The sequence below is a fragment of the Marmota monax genome, unplaced genomic scaffold (assembly GCF_021218885.2).
Source record: "Marmota monax isolate L192 unplaced genomic scaffold, Marmota_monax_Labrador192_F-V1.1 WCK01_AAM20220418_F8-fsc00052, whole genome shotgun sequence".
Classification (NCBI taxonomy): Eukaryota; Metazoa; Chordata; class Mammalia; order Rodentia; family Sciuridae; genus Marmota; species Marmota monax.
In genome coordinates, this window is record NW_026693473.1 from 8,269,945 (window position 1) to 8,293,933 (window position 23,989).

General features: G+C 37.5%; 1 protein-coding gene across 7 annotated transcripts in view; it reads left to right on the forward strand.

Moving 5' to 3' along the window:
* Positions 1-23,989, forward strand: part of Senp5 (SUMO specific peptidase 5) — a 46,477-nt gene that overhangs the window by 11,167 nt on the left and 11,321 nt on the right. For 3 of the 7 annotated variants that reach the window (XM_046458075.2, XM_046458079.2, XM_046458080.2), the window contains exons 1-6: positions 4,697-5,066; positions 5,826-7,369; positions 19,858-19,963; positions 20,104-20,242; positions 20,480-20,527; positions 22,701-22,778. In XM_046458075.2, coding sequence (XP_046314031.1) covers positions 5,029-5,066; positions 5,826-7,369; positions 19,858-19,963; positions 20,104-20,242; positions 20,480-20,527; positions 22,701-22,778 — 1,953 coding nt within the window. In that variant the 5' untranslated portion in view covers positions 4,697-5,028. Of the gene's footprint in view, positions 1-2,279; positions 2,450-2,539; positions 2,588-4,696; positions 5,067-5,825; positions 7,370-19,857; positions 19,964-20,103; positions 20,243-20,479; positions 20,528-22,700; positions 22,779-23,989 lie in introns of those variants that run through there. The other 4 variants (XM_046458076.2, XM_046458078.2, XM_058583545.1 and 1 more) reach the window with 4 other exon arrangements.

The following is a 23,989-nucleotide window of genomic DNA, read 5'->3' on the forward strand; positions in this document are numbered from 1 at the left end:
AACAAAACCGAGACAGAATGAAATAAAAAGGGAACAACAAAAAGTCATTATAGCCTTTCTATCCTCCTGACATGTGCATCCGTCCTTTCTCCCTATCTGTTCCTCAGACGTAAATAGTTTTTCCTCAGATGTGAGCGGTTTTTCTTCCATCTCACTCATCTCCAGGGACAGGCAACTTAAAACAAAAGTGAAGCAAAATAAAAGAGGAATCTTAAAATGGCTACCCATCCTCTCGCCCTGCCCTCAGGGGCGAGCAGTTTCACTTACCCTCAGTCGCTCCCCGTGCAAGCCACCAAATGCTGCAGTCTGGCTGGGCACAATCAGGAGCTACTTGTCAAAAGAAACTAACTTTATTTTTAGAACCACACACGCCAAACAAAACAGCCTCTCAGGAAAAACCCTCAGAGCCTCAACTGCCACCACCGGCTTTCCACAAGCCTCTCTCTCCCCTACAAGCTTCTCTCCACCTCCCACAATCCTCCTGCTCTTGAGGCCGATTGGCTGGGTCACGTGGGCGGAGCCAAAAAAGTCCCCCAATGAGCAGCTCCGTGGTCTGAAAGGGCAGGGAAACAGCCCAATGAGCATCACCGCAGAGGAGCCAATCAGCTAGATGTTGCTGGGGCCTCTGTGAGCCAATCATCAGCCGGCAGCTGGAAGTTTGCTGGCAGCTGGAAGTTTGCTGGGGCCCCTTCGGCTGTGGCTCTCAACAGTCTTTAGAAAATACTGTTACTCTACAAGCCTTATTCACATTTTGTCTGTTGTCCTATCAGTTTCCATTTCTAGATTAGGACTGAATCTAGGATTGCATATTGCATTGCCATGTAACCTTAGTCTTAGTCTTTTAATCTCTATAGTTTCTCTTTGACTTTAATTGACACCTTTGAAGAGTTTTGGCCAGTCAGTGTCTGTTGTTTCTCATGAATAAATTCAGGATACACATGTTTGACAAGAATACCACAAGAGTGATGTAGTGTCTTATCAAGAGGCATATAATGTCCATATGTCTTCTAACTTTGATCACTTGGTTACAGGGATGTTTGGCAGATTTTTCCATTGAAAGCTATTTTTCTTTTTATAAGACACTATTTAAAGTGTCTTATAGGGGGTACTTTGAGACTATGTAAGTATCTTTTTTCTCATTGTAATTTCGCCCTCTGATTTTAGTATTCATAAATTTTTCTTTCCTGAGTCTCTTACTTCTCAAAGGGTTTGTAGATTTTAACTCCTATTTCCATCATTCCTTCCACACTTAACTAATTTGAAATTCTCTGTAAGGAAGAGGTACCCATTTTTCCGATTTATTTATTGAGTCAAGTTTCTTGTATCACTGTAAACTCAAGGATACTTATTTTGTTATTGGATTATAACCCATCACTGTCATTATGCATTTGGTTGCTCAAAGTTTTCTTGGCCATTGTGAGTCTCTTCACATTGATTTCTGTATCTTTTTGACATGTCATTCTTAATTTTTGAATGCTTGTACCTTTCCAGCACTCCAATGATATTCCAGGTTATCTTGTGTTTTCTATGCCCCATTGCTTATTCTCAAATATTCATACATACACACTCAAAACACACACACATACATGTAAACTATGTACACTTTTATATCTGTATGTATATTAAACACTATGTATTCATTCTGATACCTCCAATTTCATTGTAGCACCATAGGTTCATTTTCACTTTCTTTGATCATCATTAGTTTTTCTTTCTACAGCAGTGAATCTCTGGTTCTAATTATGCACAACATATGTACGATAGATAGTTTCAGAATTAACTTATATTTCTGTGGAAAAGCAATTAGTGTGCAAGATTTGTTCACAGTCTTTTTGTCTTTAGTTCTAGAGCATACAGCCGCAATATTATTTTTTTAAGTTTTTTTAGATAATTATTTTCCTTTACTTTCAGTATGGTTATGTTATTCATTTGAAATGCAGTTAGGTTTAAGTATATGAAGCATTAACATGGTTCTAAAAATTCAGAACTTTACAAAAAGGTATATATATTCAGAGAATTACCTTTCCTCTCATCTTTTCTACTCGTTCCTAATTCCTCCATTCTTCTGGTGCCCACCTTCCATACAGTGGCATATTATTGATACTTATTTGAACTTAACTTTACTCACTTAACGATATATTCTGGAAGTCATTCCATGTTAGTTCATATAGTGAATCCCCCCAACCCCCGTACAGGGGATTGAAACCCTGGGTGCTCTACCACTGAACTGCATTACCAGTCCCCCCTTTTTTTAAAATTTAATTTAATTTTATTTTCAGAGAGGATCTCATTGAATTGCCCAGGCTGGCCTTGAATTTGTCATCCTCCTTGCATCAGCCTCCCAAATTGCTGGGATTATAATTGGAGCCTGTGCCACCAAACCTGGGTTTTCTTTTATAGCTTCATGCATTGTGTGGATAAGCCATAGTTTATTCAAGCACTATCCTATGTAAGTACATGTAGGTTATTTTCAGTATTTTGCTATTAGAAACAGTGTTGCAGTGAATAGTCTTGTACATATGTATTTTCATTGTTGCAGGTATGTCTTCAGGGTAAATTCCTTAAATTGGGGATGCTGCGTATGAAGGTAAATACTTTTGTAGTTTTAAATATTACCAAATTTAAATACTACCAATTTAAATATTACCAAATTCTCCTCCAAAAACATTGTATCAGTTTGTACTCCCGCCAGCAAAGAAAAAAAATGTCTTTTCTCCAGCTGTGAAATATTTCTCTATATCTCGCTCTTCTTTTTTTTTTTACATCCTGGGATTGAAACTGGGGCTTCACTCATACTAGGCAAGCATTCTACCACTCAGTTTCATGGCCAGACCTTTGCCAATTTTCTTATGAGTGAATTAACTTCTTTACCTTTCTTATTTTGTTCTGGGGATTGAACACAGTTACATTTAACCACTGAGCTCATCCCCAGATCTTTTCATTTTTTGAGACATTGAGTCTTGCCAAGTTGCTTAGGGCATCGCCAAGTTGCTGAGGCTGGCTTTGAACTTGAAGTCCTCCTATTCCCGAATCACTGGAATTATAGGTGTGTACCACCATGCCCAACCTTATAGTGACATTGAACATGTTTTCTTATGTTTAGGGGTCATTTAGAAAATTTTATTTGTGAATTGTCTTGTTAGATCTTTCTTTCATCTTTCTACTAAGCCAATAGGCTTTTTGTCCTTTATTCCTCAATTTAAGAGCTCTTTATGTATTAGGAATATTATAGCTCTAAATCCATGGTGTATATTGCAAGTATTTTATTTTGGCTTATCAGTTATCTTTTATCTGTTAAGCTTTCTTTCTTAAGGGGATTGAACCACAGAGATATACCTCCTGCTCTTTTTTTTTTTTTTTTTTAAAGACTGGGTCTTGATGAATTGCTTAGGACCTCACTAAGTTGCTGAGGCTGGCCTCAAGCTGTGATCCTCCTGCCTCAGTCTTCTGAGTTGCTGGATTTATTGGCATGTGCCAATGCACTTGGCTGATAAGCTTTATATAGCTTTTCATTGTTCCTTTTTAAAAAAATAACATTTTTTGTACGTTCATGGTGATGGGGATTGAAGCCAGAGCCTCATACATGCAAGGCAACTACCATTGAGCTACAACCCAAGTCGCCTTTTATTTTATTGTGGTAAAATATACATAATTTACAATTTTAACCGTTTTTACGTGGACAGTTTAGTGGCATTAAGTACATTCACGTTACTTTGCAGCCACCACCACCATCCATCTCCGGGGCCTTTTCATCTTCCCAAGTTGAGATTGTGTTCCCATTAAGCATGAATTCCCCTTTTCCTCTGTTTCTAATAGTTTTAAAAATTTGATTAATCTATAGTTTTTGTTGTATTATTAGTTTTAATCTGCTTTAGTTTTTTGCGAAGGTAGGGGAAAGAGATCTGAGGGTTCAAGTGCTATTGCTTTTTTTGGTGTGAGGGGTACTGAACCCAGGGTCACTCTATCACTGAGTTACATTCCCAGCCCTTTTTACTTTTTTTACATTTTGAGGCAGAGTCTTGCTAAACTTCTGAGGTTGACCTCAAACTTTGGATCCTCCTGCCTTAGCCTCCTAAGTATCAGGCATAACATGTTTGTGCCACTACACCCAGCTTCCCGCCTACTTTTTTAGATTTTTCACCAGTTCTTCTTTTTTCATCTCCACCATATTTCTGATTTTCATCATATTTTTTGCTTCTATTTTTAAGCCTTTCTGAACTGTAGCTTGCTTCTTGGTCTTCCCTACCATTGGCTTAGATTTCAGCTCTTGCCCTGTTGGGTCGGCTGTTACACATTCATCTACTTGGGTCTTTCAAAACTTTTATTGTTCTTATCCCTTTTATTGTCTTTGTCATTGAGGGGCTTTGCCTTTTAAAAAATCCAATTTCCATGCTGGGGATGTAGCTCAGTGGTAGCTCTATGGTAGAGCACTTCCCCAGCATCCATGAAGTCCTGGATAAGGCTTTGGGTTTAATCCTGAGTTTGGGGGGAGGGGGAAAAAAGCAATTTCTGTCATCTCAATGGGATTTTTAACAAGAACTGAGATACATATATTTATCCTTCTACTTTTGTTCTGATTGAAAACTGATACACAGAAATGAAGTACTCCGGACTGCTCCCATCCTCTCCTCCAGGCTGGGAAAACTTTCAATAAGTTGTTAGCTTATTGGGAAAAAAAAAAAACTGTCATTAGAATATTGGTTTCTATTCATAGTCTAGGGTTTCTTTGATCTCATCTATAGTGCCTGATGCCTAAAACCTTCAGTAATATTAGATATTACTAACTTGAGGGTAAATTGTGTTTGCTTTTAATTGCCATTCATTCCCATCTCCCATCTCTTATCATCGTGTTTCTGAAGTTTATGTGTGTATACTTGTGTTGGTTTTTGTTCTTTATATTCACTTGAGAACCAGAATAACTGGGTGAGAGCATTTGATGGAATCCTTTTCCTGCACAGTCACTCAGAGAGTCTTTGACTGGCAAGGAGCAGCCTGTTCTCTCTCTTGAGATACTGATATCATGTGTTGATGGAGTATCTACCTGTAGATGACTCTACAGAGCAAAGGTACCTGCCCTTTTAAAATTTTGCTGTAGGAAACAAGTCATTTTGCTATGGGAAAATTCTAAATAAGTAGATATGGGACCTGAGCATGTAGCTCAGTGGTGGAGCACACACCTGGCCTGTGCGAGACCCTGGGTTAATCCCCAGTATGACAGAAAAACAAATAAGAAAGAACATGGAATTAGTCTTAAGTGGTATTTGGTTCCCTTTCCCTTCTCTGTTTTTCATTTTATAAATAAGAACACAAAATTTGGATGACTTGCTTAATGTCACTTAGTTAACGAGAAACAGAGGCAACACTTAGAAATTCTCTTCTGACTCCCAGTCCTGTGACTCTGTCCTGAGAAATGATTTTTGAAACTGATTTCTATTCAAAACAGGTGTACAGCCAATGGGGTCTTGTTAGTGCTCATGTCTTCTTTCTTCCCCAGTTTTTCACTGTGATTAAAACCTTGATCAGGTAGGATTTCTTTTTCTTTTTCTTTTTTCTTTTAAGAAGATGAGCACAATATCATTCTTTTATTTACTTATTTTTTTTATATGATGCTGAGGATTGAACTCAGTGCCTCACACATGCTAAGTAAGTGCTCTACCACTAAACTACAACCCCAGCCCAATCAGGTAGGATTTCATTATTCAGTTGTGTTAAATTGAAATATATATGCTCTTTTTTCAATTTTTTTGTCTTCATTTCTGTGAATGCCTTCATGACCTTACTTTTAGATTGATACATAACATTTCTTTACATTTTCTTCTTTGTAGCTACATCTACATCTCATTATGCATCAGAAAAATGAAAAAACAGAGGAAAATTCTATGGAGGAAAGGAATCCACTTAGCCTTTTCTGAGAAATGGAATACTGGATTTGGAGGCTTTAAGAAATTCTACTTTCACCAACACTTATGCATTCTGAATGCTAAGTTGGGAAGGTCATTTACTTGGAATAGACAGTTGAGTCATTTTCATTGTAGAAAGAAGGCTCTTCAAATCCAGAAATCGTGGATTCAGGATGAATCTTTTTGTGCTAAGACTAAATCCAGTGTGGCTACTCAAAATCTTAGTACTTTGTCTTCTAAAGTGAAAAGAAAGGACACTAAGTACTTCGTTTCTTCCTCAAGGAGTCTCCTGAAACTCCAAGCAGAGAAGTTACTATCATCAGCAAAGAACTCGGACCATGAATACTGCGGAGAGAAGAGTCTCTTAAAGGCAGTCGCTGGCTTGCCAGCAAGTAGTGCATTAGGTCAGACCAATGGTCATAGACCTAGGACAGTGCCACAGGTTTCTGAGTTTCCCATGAAGTTCACTGGGGAAAGCCAAAGTCCAGGTGAGAGTGGCAAGATTGTGGTCACCTTGAGCAATCATAAGAGAAAGCGCTTTTGTTATGGCTGCTGCCAAGGACTAGAACACCACAGGAGTGGGGGACCCCTGATTCCAAAAAAGTTCCAACTTAACCAACATCGAAGAATAAAAGTGTCTCCACTGATGATGTATGAGAAATTATCCATGATTAGATTTCAGTATAGGATTCTCAGATCCCAGCACTTCAGAACAAAAAGCAAAGTTTGCAAGCCAAGGAAAGCCCAGCGAAGCTGGGTACAAAAGGTCACTGGGGACCACCAAGAGACCCTTAAAGATAATACGGAGGGTGGCAGTTGTAGCCCATTTCCTTCCCCAGAACCTAAAGATCCTTCTTGTCAGCATCAGCCATACTTCCCAGATATGGACAGCAATGTTGTAGTGAAGGGAAAGAACTCCCATATGCCTGATGATCACCCTAAAGGAAGTCCTTTCCCAGACAAGGAGCTTAATTTAGATGAAGCATTCCCTGACCAACAGAATGGCAGTGCCACATACACTTGGGACCAATCACCTTGTTTGTCTCCAAAGTGGGAGTGTACGGAGCTGATTCATGACATGCCCTTGTCAGAACATCATTCTAGTAAAACGTTCACTTCAGAAAATGAAAAAGAAATTATGACTCTGGATCAGGAAAATCGGACAAGCACTGTCAGTGATGACAGAGTAAAGCTGTCAGTGACAGGAGCAGATAAATCTGTGAGTAGTGTAGATGGGCCTGTGTCTGAAGAGAATGTTCACAATGAGAACTCCTACCAGATGGAAGAGGATGGATCTTTCAAGCAGAACATTCTTAGTTCTAAGTTGCTGGACCACCCTTACTGTAAAAGTCCACTGGAAGCTCCCCTGGCATGCAGTGAACTCAAACTAGAAAATCAACTGGGAGTGGGGAAGAACAACTCAAAATCATCTCCAGTGGACGATGAACAGCTTTCAGTCTGCCTTTCTGGTATGCACTCTTCCTTTCTTCTCCCCAATCTCTGGCCCACACTTGCTGTCCATTAACTTTTCTTATAATGAGTCTTGTTTTTTCCCTCCCACACATGGCTTTCCCTTTAACCACTTGGATGTTTTTCTTGAGACCTTTTATATTGCTGTATTATGTAGAGTCCCACAAATTATTTTATGAATCCTTGACTGCTTAATGAACACTTAATATTAATTTCTAGTTGTTTCTTCTATAACAATGAGAGTTTTAATTTGGCGTTTTTAACTTGGACATCTTTTTATGTGTTGAATATTTTTTTGTTTGTGCCTGATTTTCCGGTGTCTGTTTTTCTATTAGAATGTTCCTATTTTGTTTATTTAATATGTAAGAAGATTCTGTGTACCAGCCACTATGCTGGTTCTTAAGAGTGTAGCAACAAACCAGGATATACTGGTTTCACTCCCCCTCTGAGCCCCCTGATACAAGGATTGAACCTGAGGTGCTCAGCTACTGAGCTGTATCCCCAGTCCCCAGCCCACATCATGTCTTCTCTTGTCAAAGTTTACATAAACAAGCATGTAAATTTATCTTAGATGTAAAAGAGTACTAATATGTTTATATAAGGGTGTTACATTTATTATGTTAGTAATCCCCCTTATATAAACTTATAATTAAAAACCCAAAACAACAGGTTTTATTTTTGTTTTTGTTTTTTAAGAGAGAGAGAATGAATCCTTTTTGGAGATGGACACAACACAATGCCTTTATTTTTATGTGGTGCTGAGAATCGAACCTGGGTCCCGCCCGTGCTAGGTGAGCATTCTACCGCTGAGCCACAATCCCAGCCCAACAGGTTTTTAATTGAAGCATAAATTTTGGCATATTCAGAAAATGATATGCATCATACAAGCCTTTAAGACTATATTTAGGGCTAAGAGTATAGCTAAGTGGTAGAGGGAGTGCCTCTCGTGTTAAGTTCAGTTCCCAGCACCACTATAAATAAGCTCAATTTATATTTTGATATTGAAAGATATCTGTGTGAAATTAAGAGAGCAAGGAGAAAAATGGTTTGATTGAATTAAGTTTTTATGATAAAGAAAAAGTAGAGGGTTAATAAATCATTTATTTATTTAGGTATCGGGGATTCAATCCAGGAGTGCTTTACCACTGAGCTGCATCCCCAGCCCTTTTTATTTTTTATTTTGAGACAGTGTCTCGCCAAGTTACGAGATTAGCCTTGAACTGAAAAATCCTCCTGCCTCAGCCTCCTGAATTACTGGGATCCCAGGCTTGTGCCACTGTGTCTGGCAGCAAATCTTTAAAAAAAATGATTTCTGTTGTTTATACTGTCCTAGAATAAAAATGAAGGGCTGACGTTGTGGCTCAGTCAGGCCCTGGGTTTGATCCTCAGCACCACATGAAAATAAATAAAGTATTGTGTCCAACTGCAACTAAAAAATAAATTTAAAAAAAAAATACATGAAACCTATTTTTCTTAGTAAAAGGTTAGCAGCACTATAATACTTTAACCCCCAAAAAATAGCTTTTTCCCACAAATACTGATCAACTTTTATAAATGTAACATTTCCAAATATGATATGGCATATAGTAAAGCTGTGGCATGACCTGAGGAAGTAAGAAGTTTTACAGAATACCATACCCATTTACTGTAACTTATTATTTTAGTAGGTTAAAGGAGAAAAATCATAGATCTTAGTAGGTCTTTAAAAACCTTTAATAAGACTAGAAATATCTAGACACTCTGGTATATACCTGTAATTCCAGCAGTTTGGGAAGGTAAGACAGGAGGATCACAATTTTGAGGCCAGCCTCAGCAACTGAAGCAAGACCATGTCTCAAAATAAAAAATTTAAATGGTGAGGGATGCACCTCAGTGGTAAAGCCCCCCTGGGCTCAGTCCCCAGGACAGTACCAGCAACAACCAGGATCAAAGGAAATGTCCTTCACTTACCTTCACTTGGTAAAGAATATTTGTCAGAAATACAGAAGAGTTCCAGGTTTTAGAGGATGAAGTTAAATACATGAAACCTATTCTTCCTACCCACTTCATAGAAATTATGAAAATATATTCAAAGTGCATGTATCTCCATGCTCAAAAATGAGGAGAGTTTTGGTGAATGAGAATCAGAAGTTTCTCCAAGACAGAAAATAAAGGGAAGTCCTGAAGGGCAGAAAGAATTCAATGCGGGAAAATGGTGAAATACTGAAGGTGGTCATTTCCTGGAGTAGATGAAAGGGGAGACCCATAATAAAAGGTTGAATAGTTGTAAAAATCTCTCTACCTGTGCCACATCTTGACAAAGACAGCAACTGCTATCAAATCAAAATTCTAAGAAAGGAAATAGGACATTTGCCCCAACCCTGTAACACCTGGAAAGTATCACCACTCCCACAGAAAGTAGTTCAGGGCAGAGTAACAGCTACTGGCCCATCACAGTCCCTTACCCTCAGCAAGTACCTAAGGAGAGGTGAGCTCACAATCTTATCAATCTGAAAAAAGTCAACACAACAAGAGATATAAATTTAACACATATAAGTGGTAAACTTGAGTAGTCAGTATTAATAGAGCAATCAGAATAGGAAAGAGTGTAGGGCAGAAGGCACAGTAGATATTCCCGTAACTGACTTACATAGCATTGGCCAGAATTGAGTTCAATAGGATGCTAAATGCTGGCTCTACCATAACTGTCACACTCCTTTCAGTTGATTTATATATTTAGGAGGCCATTTTTTAAGTTGAGTTGGTTGTACTTATAGGAATCTACAGTTTCATTATTTCTTTCGGTACTGCATAAATTGATGAAATGAGCATAAAAAGAAAAATAACTCCCTTGAAAAACTGAGTGCTTCCCTCCACCCCCAGTGGTCCTGGGATTGAATCCATGATATGGTTCATTATAGGCAAGCCATCCACCACTGAGCTGCATTCCCTAGCCCTTTTTATTTTTTTGGAGACACAGTCTTTCCCAGACTGGCCTTGAACTTGGAGTCCTCTTGCCTCAACCTCTTGAGTAACTGGGATTACAGGTATGTACCACCGTACCTCACTCAAGTTGAATACTTTTAATGACCATTAATCACTATTTGCTATAGTAAATGTGAATACTGAGTTACACTTGTACAGGACAACTATAAAAAAATGTGTGGTAGAATATGACAATTGAAGGTTCTATACTCAGATTACTTGGCAAGATGTCTTTTTCACTTCAAAGAAGAGCTTAAAGTTCTATCTCATGAATGTATCAGGAGATGATGGGAGGGAAACTGAAGAAAATAACAAGGTAAATGTTTTAGAATTAAAGAGAAAAATAAGCGTCTTAAGATTTAGGGCTGAGGGTATAGTTCGGTGGTAAAGCACTTGCCTACCATGTCTAAGGCCCTGGGGTTCATCCCCAGCACTGTAAAAGGAACCAAATTAGGAAAGTGCAGTACATGCCAATCAGGATTAAAACACCACTCTAAATTTTGTTCAGTGGAATTATGGAACATTAAGGATTAAGAGAAATAACCAGAATAGTTATGTTTGGAAGGAAAAGCAATAGATCCTGTTCCACAGTACATTCTGGGTGGATTGAAATTTTAAATAGAACCAAGTACAGAAAACATTTTGTTATTTTTTTTTAATGTGCTGCAGTGGATGGAAACCAGGGCCTCTCCCCTGCTAGGCAAGCCCTCTACCACTGAGCTACACCCCTAGACACACACAAAGTTTTTGTTGGTGCTGGGGATTTTACGCAGATCTCATACATGTTGAGCACTCTATGTACCACTGAGCTTCACCCACAGCCCCCAGACACACAAAAAAATTGTGGATGAAAGTTCATAACACCATTATTCATATTAGCCCCAAATCAGAAATCTAAATGTCCAAATCTATATAGTGGAATATTAGTCTACCATAAAAAGACATACTGATACATGTTTTGATACAGATATGTTATTAAGTAAAGACATGTTAAGTGAAAGAAGACAAATAAAAGCCCTCATAACCTTATTCCATAAACTTGAAAATGTCCAGAATGGGCAAATACAGTAAAGTAATGGTTACAAGGACCTGGGAAGAGGGGAGAATGGGAAGTGACTGCTAATGGGATAATGCAAGTGTTCTGGAATGAGGTAGTGTTAGTGATGTTCTGACTTTGAATCATACTTTCTTTCCCAATTTTTGATCAGTAGTTATACATAATAGTGGGATTTGTTACATAGTTGTACATGGCAAATATTCTAACTAAATTGTAGTCTTTAAGAGGGTGATTTTTTGTGGCATGTGAATCATTTCTATAAAACTATGAAAAGAAACATTTAGGAGGCCATTTTTTAAGAAATTTAGGGCTGGGTATCTTAAGGAGTTAGCTCAGTGGTACAGCTCTTGTCTTGAATGTGCCAGGCTGTGAGTTCCATCCCCCATAATGCCAAAACAAAAAAAAAAATTCTAAATTGACAAGATTTAGCACAGTTGGATGTTCATATGTGTACATTGTGTTGATTCAAGCAAATCAACATACCCATTATACTTTTCTTGTAGTGAGAACATTTACTTTTTGTTTTTCTTTTTGGTGGGCTGGGGATTGAACCCAGCACCTGTGCATGCAAGGCAAGCACTCTACCAACTGAGCTATATTCCCAGTTTCCTTTTTTTCCCCCAGTACAGGGGTTGAACCCAGGGACATTCTACCACCAAGCTATGTCCCCAGCCCTTTTAATTTTGAGATTGAGTCTTGCTAAATTGCTGAGGCTGGCCTAAAGCTTGTGATCCTGTTGCCTCAGTTTCCTGAGTTGCTGGGATTAGTCATGTGCCACCAAACGTGGTTTACAATCTCTTTTCTAGCCAGTCCAGTGTTGCACACCTGCCTTCCAGCACTCAGCACATTGATATAGGAGGTTTGCTTGACCTCAGGAGTTCAAGACTGGCCTGGCCAACATAGTGGGACTCCATCTCAAACAAACAGAAAACCCACACAACGTACTATCAGTTTTCCTTTTCTTTTCCGCTGCTGAGGATTGAATCCAGAAGTGCTTTACTATTGACCTACATCCCGGGACTTTTTTTTTTTTTTTTTGTAGTGGGGATTGAATTCAGGCTCTGCACCACTGAGCCACATCTCCAGCCCTATTTTATATTTCATTTAGAGACACGGTCTCTCTGAATTGCTTAGCACCTCACCATCCTTGGGATTTTGGGGGTTGTTTTTATTTTTTTATCCTGAGACTCAAAACAACTCTTAAGTTACTGATCCTAGACTTGGGAACTTCCTGAATAGCTGGGGTTATAGATGTGCACCCCTGCAGCCAACTCTATTATCAGTTTTCAAGTATACAGTAAATTAACTGAAGCTACCATACTGCAATGCGGAAGTTCCCTCTCTTCTCCTGCCTATAGGGTCTGGTAAAAATCTTTTATTCCATGTATATCTGAGGGCATGTAGTATTTTTCTTTCTGTGCCTGGTTTATTTTACTTAATATGTTTTCCAGGTTCATCAATGTCACAAATGACAAAATTTCTTTCTTTTTTTTTGATACTGCGGATTGAATTTGTGGGCTCAAGTAGTTCTCCTGCTTCTGCCTTTTGAGTACGTGGAATTTCAGGAGCATGCCACCATACTTAGCTTTGTAATCTTGTATTGATAAGACATTTTACACATGATAGGAAACCCAGAATTAAAAAACAACAATTTAAAATGACTGGGCATAGTGCCACTTGCCTATAATCCCAGCAGCTCAGGAGGCTGAGGCAGGAGTATAATAAGTTTGAGACCAGCCTGGGCAGTTTAGCAAGACCCTATCTCAAAATTTAAAAAGCTGGAAATGTATTCAGTGGTATAATGTCCCTGGCTTCAATCCCTAGTACTGCCAAAAAAAAAGATAAAATAAAAGCTGGGCTTGGTGGCACATGCCTGTAGTTCCAAGTGCTCCACAGACTGAGGCACAAGGATCACTTGAGTCCATGAGGTTAAGACAAGCCTGGGTAAAATGGTGAGACCTTATGTCTCAAAAAACAAAACTAAAAGAAAAAAAAAATTTTTTTGAGAAGCCAGGCACAATGGCTCACACCTGTTATCCCACAGACTCTGGAGGTCGAATTAGGGAGATGATAAGTTTGAGGCAGGTGTTGGGAATTTAGCAAGACTCTTGTCTCCAAATTTGAAAAAAGGGGGTGGGGGGACACTGGGCATGCAGCTCAGTGGTAAAGCACTCCTAGATTCAATCACCAGTACAGAGGGTAGGGGAGTAAATAAACCAATTTGACTCCATAACATTAAAATCTTGGGACTGGAGGTGTAACTTGCGGTAGTGCTTAGCAAGCTTCAGGCCCTGGGTTCAATCCCAAGTTTTTATTCCCAAAAAAAGAATAAAAAAAAAAATTTAACTTTATGTATCAAATCATAAATTTTTATGTACCAGATCACAAATGAAAATGTTAGTTTAGCATGTATACCTTTTGACACAGATATGTAACTTTTAGCAAGTATTAACTAGGGAAACAATAGAAAGCACAAATTAAGGGTTTTGTCCCATTATTCAGATAGCAAAGAGTAGCTAAAAATCAAATGTTCATTAGTGGGCAATTGATTAAAATCAATTTTAATCATTTAATGGACTACTAGATCATTTTGAATGGATTTAAAAGGAAAAAAAAAAAAACTATAATGTAAGGCAGGGCCTATAATCCCAGGGGCTCTAGAGGCTGAGACAGGAGGATCACAAGTTCAAAGCCAGCCTCAGCAAAAAGCAAGGCACTGAGCAACTCAGTGAGACCTTGAATCTAAATACAAAATAGGTCTGAGGATGTGGCTCAGTGGTGGAGTTCTCCTGAGTTCAATCCCCAGTACCCCTCCCCCCAAAAAAACCTATATTATGTATACTGGGCGCAGTAAAGCACGACTATAATCCTAGCAGCTTCAGAGGCTGAGGCAGAAGCATCACAAATTCAAAGCCAGACTCAGCAACCACGTAAGGCCCTAAGCAATTTAGTAAAACCCTGTCTCAAAAAATAAAAAGGGTTGGGGATGTGGCACAGTGATTAAGCGCCACAGGGTTCAATCCCTGGTACCAAAACAAAACTATAATGTATTGATGGGAAAAAAGCAGCTTCAAGAAAAGAATAATGTGCCATTTACATACTCAAGAAATACATATTTGGGGTTGAAGGTGTACTCAGTGGTAGAGGGTTTGCCTAGTGTGCTTGAGTTCCTGGGTTCAATCCCCAAATACTGCCATAAAGAAAACAAAAATACATTTTCAAAAGGAGACCAGCCTGGGCAGTTTAGCAAGACCCTATCTCAAAATAAAAAAAGTGACTTTACACTTTGTTTAAAAATGTTTTTTGTCACTTATTAAGGGGAAAAAACCCTTCTACATGAAAAGCTTGTCATGAAAAGCTTGAATATTTTTAAAATAAATATTCAACTCTTATTTTCTTCTATACTATTAAAGTGTTATTTTTAATATAATTCTTTGTTTAAAAAAAAAAGTAAAATGGAGTAATATAATTCTTTCCACCAGAATGAATTGGCTGTAAGTTCAGGCGGTAGTCTAATATTATTTATTGAGCAATTCATTCTTTTCTTTGTGGTTAAGAAATACCAACTAGCTTTGAATTTCCTTCTGGTCTTGATCTGTTTGTATACTAGCATTATTTTGCTTTAATTACTGTAAGTAGTTTCATAATTTGAAAAATTATGCACTCCTCTTCTGTCCCCTTATTCATCTCTCTAATTATTTTTCTTAAAGAGGTTTTTTTAAAATTTTTTTTAATTGTCAATGGGCCTTTATTTTATTTATGTATATGTGGTACTGAGAATCGAACCCAATGCTTCACATATGCTAGGCAAGTGCTCTACCACTGAGCTACAACCCCAGCCCATCTCTAATTGTTTTTAAAATTTTCTAGGAATTTATCAATCCCAAGATGAATTTTTTATTTATTTTATAAATTAAAGAAAATAAGTATGTTTTTTGCTTATAGTATTTGGAGAAAATTATATTCTTAAAATGTTGAGTTTTCGTGTCTAAAAACAGAACTTAGTTTCTTAGTGTTTTGCAACTTTTCACTAGGTTTTACACATTCCTTAAGTTTATTCTGAGTACTTCATGCCTTCTTTACTGATGTCATTTCTGAGGTGTGTATTGTATTTTGTTGTAGAACCAAGTGGTTGCATTTCTTTCTTTTATTTCTTTTATAAAGGTTCTTAATCTTTTGTCTAGGTTGGCCTTGAATTCAGAATCCTCCTTCCTGAGCTTTGCAAATAGCTAGTACTATAAGGTGTGCGAAGGGTGCCCAGCCCCAAGTTATTTTTGTAGAGAAAATAGCTATTTCTTGTTTTGTAGATGACATAGCATAAAAGTTAACAGCATAGTTTCTCTAGTCACATAACCTACATAAGAATCTTAGTTATTCTGTGCTAGTTGGGTGTCCTGAGGGTAGTTACTTAATCTCTTTAAGTTTTCTTGTCTTCATTTTTTATTTCAAAGATAATATCTTTTGGGGGGTGACGAGATAGTGCGGGGGGGATTGAACCCAGGAAGTGCTCTAACATGTGCCATATTCTCAGACCTAGCAGAGATGGTATCTTGACACAGAGATTAGTTTTAAGGATTAGACGAAATATGTGAATGTTGTCATATGATAAATGCTCTTAATGATGTTTTGTTTTACTTCTGGTACCAGTGAGATAATGGTAGGTGTGTTATCAGTGAGAGACATTGTCATCCTTGTAGGGCCTTTCTATTACATAAGGAATCCATGTTTATCATCTGCAAGCAAAAACAAAACACAGATATAAAACTTAAAATCTCCATATTATTACCACCCAGAAATAATATTGTTAATAAGAATGCCTCTTTCCCATAATACTAGTTTGAAATTGGGGTCCATATCCCATTGTTACCCCCCCCCCCATCCCATTGTTAACCGCCCCCTGCTTTTTTCTGGTTTTGGAGTTGAACCCAAGCAGTGCTCTGACACTGAGCTACATACCCATCTCTTGAGACAAGAGTCTTACTAAATTATGGGGGCTGGCCCTCCTGCCTCAGCGGGAGTCAGTGAGATTATAGGCCTGTGCCACCATGCCTGGCTATCTGGTAGAGGAGACCACTTTCTTATTTGAGGAGCTTCATTCAAGGTGGTGGAACCTCAAGCTTAATTTTTTGTTGGTAGAGGCATTTTCTTCTATAAAATCAGTTTTTTAAATGCAGTTTATCCAGTGTTGGGAATCGCTTATCTTCCTTTGGGCCTGTTTTCCAGTATAGACACAAGGCTATGCTTAGATCAACGTTAAGATATGTAATGTAAACACTATACATTCTGTTCCTAGTATAGAAGCCCCAAATCTTTATTTCCTGAAATGATGACGTTGCAGTGGGCCTGCCTTCCTGTGTTCTCTGTCTAAAGCCTAGACTAGAAGCAGGCATAAGCAAGCATCCTTTTTCCTGTTGCTGTCCCCTGACTTTTGCTCTTAGTTTAAGCCTTTTAAAATAGGAGCTATTCTGGTGGGTGATTAACAGGGGGAAATACAGATTTTACATTTCGGTCCCTCTCCCCAAACCAACCCAGCACACCATTCCCAGTACTCTGTTTTGATCTTTCCTGTTCATTTTGAATTAATGCATAGTGGAGGCAATTCTTAAAAGTTTCAAAAGGGAGCTTGATAGGATATATGGTTAACATATTGTCCTCATTTTTCCCATCTCAACTCAATAGGCTCACCTGTCAGCCTGATAACTAGGTGGTGGTTTTCTCTGCTCTTCATCAGTGAACTGTGCCTATCATGCCTCTGCTTTTGTGAGCATCTAAGCCTTTCTGCAGTTTCTTTGTATTTACTTAGAAATAATATCCTGGACTGAACATGATGGCACATGACTGTAATTCCAACTATTTGGGTGGCTGAGATAAGATTGTAAATTAGAGGCTTAGCAGTTTATAATAAAAATAAATAGTACTGGGGATGTGACTTAGTGGGAGAATACCCCTGGATTCAATCTCTAGTATCACCAAAAAAATAAATAATGTCCTGGTTTTATTTCCTAGAGCCTTTTTAGGTATGTTTCTTTAGTGGATCATCCTAGAAAGCCATTAAATGCATATATAGGGTTGGGGTGTAGCTCTGGGCAGAGTTCATGCCTAGCATATGAGGTCCTAGGTTCCATCCCCAATACCATCAAAAATTAAAGGATTAAAAAAAAAAAAAAAAAGCCTGGCATGGTAGCACACACCTCTACAGCAAGGTCAGGAGGTTGAGGCAAAAGGATCCCAAGTTCAAGGCCAGCCTTAGCAATTCTACAAGACCCTGTCTCCAAAAAAAAGGAGGCAGTTATCAAGAATACAAACAACAATAAGTGTTGGCGAGGATGTGGGGAAAAGGCACACTCATGCTGCAAATTGGTGCAGCCAATATGGAAAGCAGTATGGAGATTCCTTGCAAAACTGGGAATGGAACCACCATTTGACCCAGTTATCCCTCTCCTTAGTTTATACCCAAAGGACTTAAAAACAGCATACTATAGTGATGCAGCCACATCAATGTTCATAGCAGCACAATTCACAATAGCTAAACTGTGGAACCAACCTAGATGACCTTCAGTAGATGAATGGATGAAGAAACTGAGGTTATATATACACAATGGAATATTATTCAGCAATAAAAAATAAATAAAATCATGGCATTTGCAGGTAAATGGATGGAGTTGGAGAATATCATGCTAAGTGAAGTAGGCCAATCCCAAAAAACCAAAGGCTGAATGTTTTCTGATAAGTGGATGCTAATTCTTAATGGGGGATTGGGCATGGGATCAGTGGAAGAACTCTGGATGGGGGAGAGGGGGAAGGGGCATTTATGGTAGAAAAGATGGTGGAATGAGACAGCCATCATGTACCCAGGTACATGTATGATTGCATGAATAATGTGACCCTACTTTGAGTACAACCAGAGAAGTCAAAAATTGTGCTCCATGTGTGTACAATGAATCGGAAGAGCATTCTACCATCATGCATAACTGATTAGTACAAATAAATAAACAATCTAAAAAAGAAAATTTAAAAATGAGTTCTCAAAGTTCATTAGTATGATACATCATATAAGTTTTATTGAAAAAATTGAAAAGGAAAAGGTTAAAAAAGAATGTATATTTTGAAGTTATAATGAATATCTATATATCAAGTAATTAATATATTGTGAATTTTATTATATAATTATAACCAATATTTTAAACAATAAAGAGGAATAATTCATATAAGACAAAAAAAGAACTGGGGAGGTAGCTCCATGGTAAAGCACCCCTGGGATCGTTCTCCAGTACTAAAAACAAAACGCATATATTATATACCTGTATATATGTGTATGTATGTTCACACTACTTAAATTGATTTAAATACTGCCCTCAAACTTGCCATTCTCTTACCTCAGTCTCCTGAGTTGCTGGGATTACAGATGTGCACCACTGCACTTGGCTAAATTGTGACTTAATTCAGGCACATTTAACAAGGTGATTTAGCCTTTAGATGTAATTTGAAAGTCATAAAAATAGTGTTATATAGGACCAATTGTTGCATAGTTCCAGTCCCTAATGTCAGTCAGTCTTACTCATATTTCTATTCAGTGTTGATAGTTACTCTTTCAAATAAATTCTGGTTTTGGAGGGGGTGGGTACTTGCAATTGAACCCATGAGTGCTTAATCACTAATCCACATCCCCAACCCTTTTTAATTTTTTATTTTGAAACAGGGTCTCACTAAGTTGCTTAGGGCCTCACTAAGTTGCTGAGGTTGACCTTGGACTTGCAATCCTCTTGCCTCAGCCTCTGGAGTCTCTGGGATTACAAGCATGTGCCACCACACCTGTCATCTCTATGCCTTTTATTTTGTGACAGGATCTCCCTCTGTTGCCCCAGGGTGGCATTGAACTTGCAGTTCTATTGCCTCAGCATTGCAAATGCTGGAGTTGCAGGTGCACACCATTGCACCCAACTAGATGTTTTCTCTGTGTGTGGGGGTGGGTGGGTGGATGTGTGTGTGGGTGTGTGATTTGTTTTGTTTTGTTTTGAGTCAGGATCTCCCCGAGTAGCCCAGGGTGTCCCAAACTGATGAGCTCAAGCAATGCTCTACCTTATCCTCTAGTAGTTGGAACTATAGGCACACACCATTGTGTCCAACTTTCTGGATGTTACTCTTAATGAGAGAGAATTCATCACTAAGGTTAAGTTATGGAAAGGCATCAATCTTTAGTTTTAGCTAGTTCCTCTAACAATTCATTGGTAGTTTAAAAATGCACTGTGAAATGATACCTCACAGCATTTTTCTCTAGGTTAGAGTGGTAAGGGCCTAATCCACTTTGTTTGAATAGTGTCAGAACTTTTAAAATATTTCCTTATACGGAGTATAATCCTATGTTATAATGTACATTTAAGTATGTGTTGCATTGTTTATAGATTAAGTATTAAGAGAAATTGCTTTGTCTTTCCATCTTAACTTTCCTTTCTTCCTTTATTTAAGGATTTCTAGATGAGGTTATGAAAAAATATGGAAGTTTGGTCCCACTCAGTGAAAAAGATGTCCTTGGAAGATTAAAAGATGTCTTTAATGAAGACTTTTCCAATAGGTATGCCAGTGGTGAAAGTTAAATCCTTGAAAATAAAATGATTGGCATATATGATTTTCTCTTGATTTAGGAGAAAAAGGGTACTTAATAGTGCATTGAGTAGAACTCATATTTTTTTTCTTTCAAAATCTTTGTTTCAGAAAACCATTTATCAATAGAGAAATAACAAACTATCGGGCCAGACATCAAAAATGCAACTTCCGCATCTTCTACAATAAACATATGCTGGATATGGATGATCTGGCGACCTTGGATGGTCAGAATTGGCTAAATGACCAGGTTAGTGTAATGCAGATTCTCACTGCAGAAAAGTTACAAAGGATGTTGGTCAATAAAATATTGTAGGGACTGGTCTCATACTTAACTTTTATTAATCAAATATTCTTTAATCTGTACTGAAGTGACTCACTAATGCCAGGATTGAAAAGCTTTATTGTTATTATTAAGAATGTTATACATTCTGCTTGGGTTGTTCTGAATTGTATAGGGTTAGTAAATTGGTTTTACTTTTTATAGGTCATAAATATGTACGGCGAGCTGATAATGGATGCAGTCCCAGATAAAGTAAGTGAAAATTTTCCTCTTAAGGAAATTCTTGTATATTAAAAAGGAGTGATTTTTTTTTTTTTTGGTTTTCGAACTTTAATTATTTTATAATTCCTTAGATTTTTTAAAAGGGTTATATTATGTATGTACACATTTATGTATTATCTTTATATATTTATATGAGCTTAGGGAGATCCTATTGCAAAATTTATTAATACACCTTTTTATTAATTTATGTGTATGTGTGGTACTAGGGATTAAATCCAGGGATGTTTTTGCACTGAGCCACATCCCAGCTCTTTTTCTTTTTTATCATGAAATAAGGTTCTCACTAAATTGTGATCCTCCTGCTTCAGCATAAGAAAGTCACAGTAGCAATGTTTTCTTTCTTATTTGTATCTAGGTAGGTATGTTTATTGATAAGGGGACTTTTTTTGTTTATTAATAAAGGGGCTGAGGTGAGGGGATTATAACTTTGAGGTCATCCTGGGCAACTTGGCAAGACCCTGTCTCAGAATGAAGAATAAAAAGGACTGGGGATGCAGCTCAGTAAAAGTGCTCCTGGATTCAGTTAAATCAATCAATCAACTAAAGTCTTACCCTCTTTATAAAAATGTAAAATATTACTCTTTACCTTTTCTTTCTTTTTTTTAATTTTAATCTATTCAAATAGATAATCTAGCTCTAAATTCTCTTAAGAGCTTTTTACATATTAAAATGATTTTTAAATTTGATATCTTTTTTCTGAAAACTCCAATACCTGATGAGCAGCAGAACTTTTCAAGTTCTTAAATCTCATAACTTAGCTAGTCAGGATGCTGAGGCAGGTTAGCGAGACACTGTCTCAAAAATAAAAAGAGCTGGGGATATGGCTCAGTGGTAGAGCACCTCTGGGTTCGATCCCCAGTCCTGCAAAAACAAACAAACAAAAAACTTAAACAGATAAATATAACTAATTGCAGATTCTAGTACCGTTTTTCAATATAGAAAACTTTGATAGCTTTTCACTTATAATCATAAATTCATTATGCATTATAAATTCAAATCATGAAGCTAATATGTTGGATTGTTTTATGAAATGCTCTTAATCATCAAAAAGTTTAAATGTAAACATATTCAAAGGCAGTAGTTCTCAAGGTGTGGTCCCCAGACTAGCAGTGTCAATATCACCTGGGGACTTAATGGAAATGCACATTCTTAGACCCCAGCTCAGCTCTATTAAATCAGAAATGGGAGTTGGGGCCCAGCACTGTTTCAGTAAGTCCTCCAGATGATTCTAAAGAACAGAGTTACAGAGTCACTGCTTTTACAGATAACTGAACAGATTGTTTTTTATCCGTGTTAAGCTGAATGGTTCTCAGTGAATGTGCATCAGAATCACATGAAAGGTTTGTAAAACCAGATTGCTAGTTTGTGCTAAAATTTAGCAGCTCTGGAATTGGGCTGAGAATTTGGATTTCCAACAAGTTCCCAGGTGATGCTGATTCTTCTGGTCTAATGAGCATACTCTGAGAACCACACACTAAATAGTCTTATTATCTAAAGTGAGTTCAAGTTAGAGCCCTGCTTCAAGACCATGGTATAGACTAACTTAGATGAGCCAATACCACTTATAAGCCAGAATCTGAATCCAAGGAGGTGGGACCTGATAATCTGTATGGCAAGGGTAATTTTTGGTACTAGAAATGATTGTGCTAAGACCTTCTTGTAGTTGTATGGGAGTCTTCAAATCCACATCCTTCAGATGGAGAGTTTTGTAATCCATATCTCATGAGTTCAAGGTATTGGTTTGCTCATTTTTTTTCAGATCCTATTTCAGTTGTTCAATCTTTTAAAAATTTTGGAGAGATTTATCATTTGTCTCTACTTGATTGGATTCCGGTAATCCAGTTGCTACCCCACTGACAATAGACCACACCTGTAAGAGCATTCTCATGAAAAATTTAAACAGAATTTTCTATTAATCAAGTAATATATTTCCTATATTTTGACTACTAGTTGAAGAAACTTTTCTCTCCTTTTTGTCTATTTATGTTAGAACATTACATTTTTATTTAAAAATTTTTTGAATATATATGTATTTTTAAATTATTTTGTGTTCAGATATTTTAAATTTTTTTATTTTCTTTTGAAGTTAAATCTGGGCACAGCCTCATGTAATCTGATTCCTTATATTTGGTGTCTGTTCTAGGTTCACTTCTTCAACAGCTTTTTTCATAGACAGCTGGTAACCAAAGGATATAATGGAGTTAAGAGATGGACTAAAAAGGTATTAAATTTTTTACTCTAGATTTGAAATGGAAATTCATCACTTTGAGTGGAAAGATAATTTTAAGGCCAATACGATGTTACTTAGAAACAGACTTTTTAATGTGATAGGTTTTTGTTGTTGTTGTTGTTGTTTTGTTTTGGTACCAGGGATTGAACCCAGGGTCACTCAATTACTGAGTCACATCCCCAGACCCTTTGAGACAGGATCTCACTTAGTTACTTAGGTCATCGCTTAGTTGCTGAGGCTGGCTTTGAACTTTCGATCCTCCTTCGTCAGCCTGTGGAACCACTGGGATTATAGGCATGTACTCAGCAATAGTTTTTTTTCTCTTTTGAATCTCATTGTTTAATTGTGAGGCAGGAGGATCACAACTTCTAAGCCAGTCTTGCAGCTAAGCAAGGCCTAAGTAATTTAACAAGACCCTGTTGTTGGAATTAATGGAGTAGGAGATGGGTCCTGGAAGCCCTAAGAACCAAATAAACACTCACAGACTTATTTGGCTCTGTCTGCAAGGCAAAAATTTTATTTCTACGTGCAGAAGGGTATACAGCAATCAAAATTGAAAGCAGGCATTGCAAGCAGGCAGTGTGCTTGGCTTTTATCTCTGACACAGGGGTACTTGGCCATTACACATTGGTTGGGGCTGACTACACAATCTTAGGTGCAAATTGACTATTGAGGAAATACTAACTTTAGAAAGACAGCTGAGTTGCAAGAAAATGGGAGCCCAGGAAGTTAACTAAAATGAAGTCTCTTTGGTTTGACAGAAAAGACTTGTTTCTCCCCTCAAAAAAGATCAGTGTCTATTTTATCTAATATAGACTGAATATTCCTTACTCAAAATGCTTGATTTTGGATTTCATTTTGGAATATTTCCATTTTGACGTATTTTCATATTTATAATGAGATATCTTGGGGATGAGACCCAAGACTAAAATTCTTTTATGGTTAATGTATACCTTATATACATAATCTGAAGATTAAATTTTATATAGTATTTTTAGTTATATGTGTTTAATTCTTTTTTTTTTTTTTTAATTTTTAAAATGTATTTATTTATTTATTTATTTGCAGTACTGGGAATTGTACCCAGGGCTTATGCATGTTGGGCAAGTGCTCCACCATTGAGTTATACCCCCAGCCTCTGTGACTATGTTTAGGCTGTGACCCATAACATAATTTCATGTGCAGAATTTTCTACTTGTGGT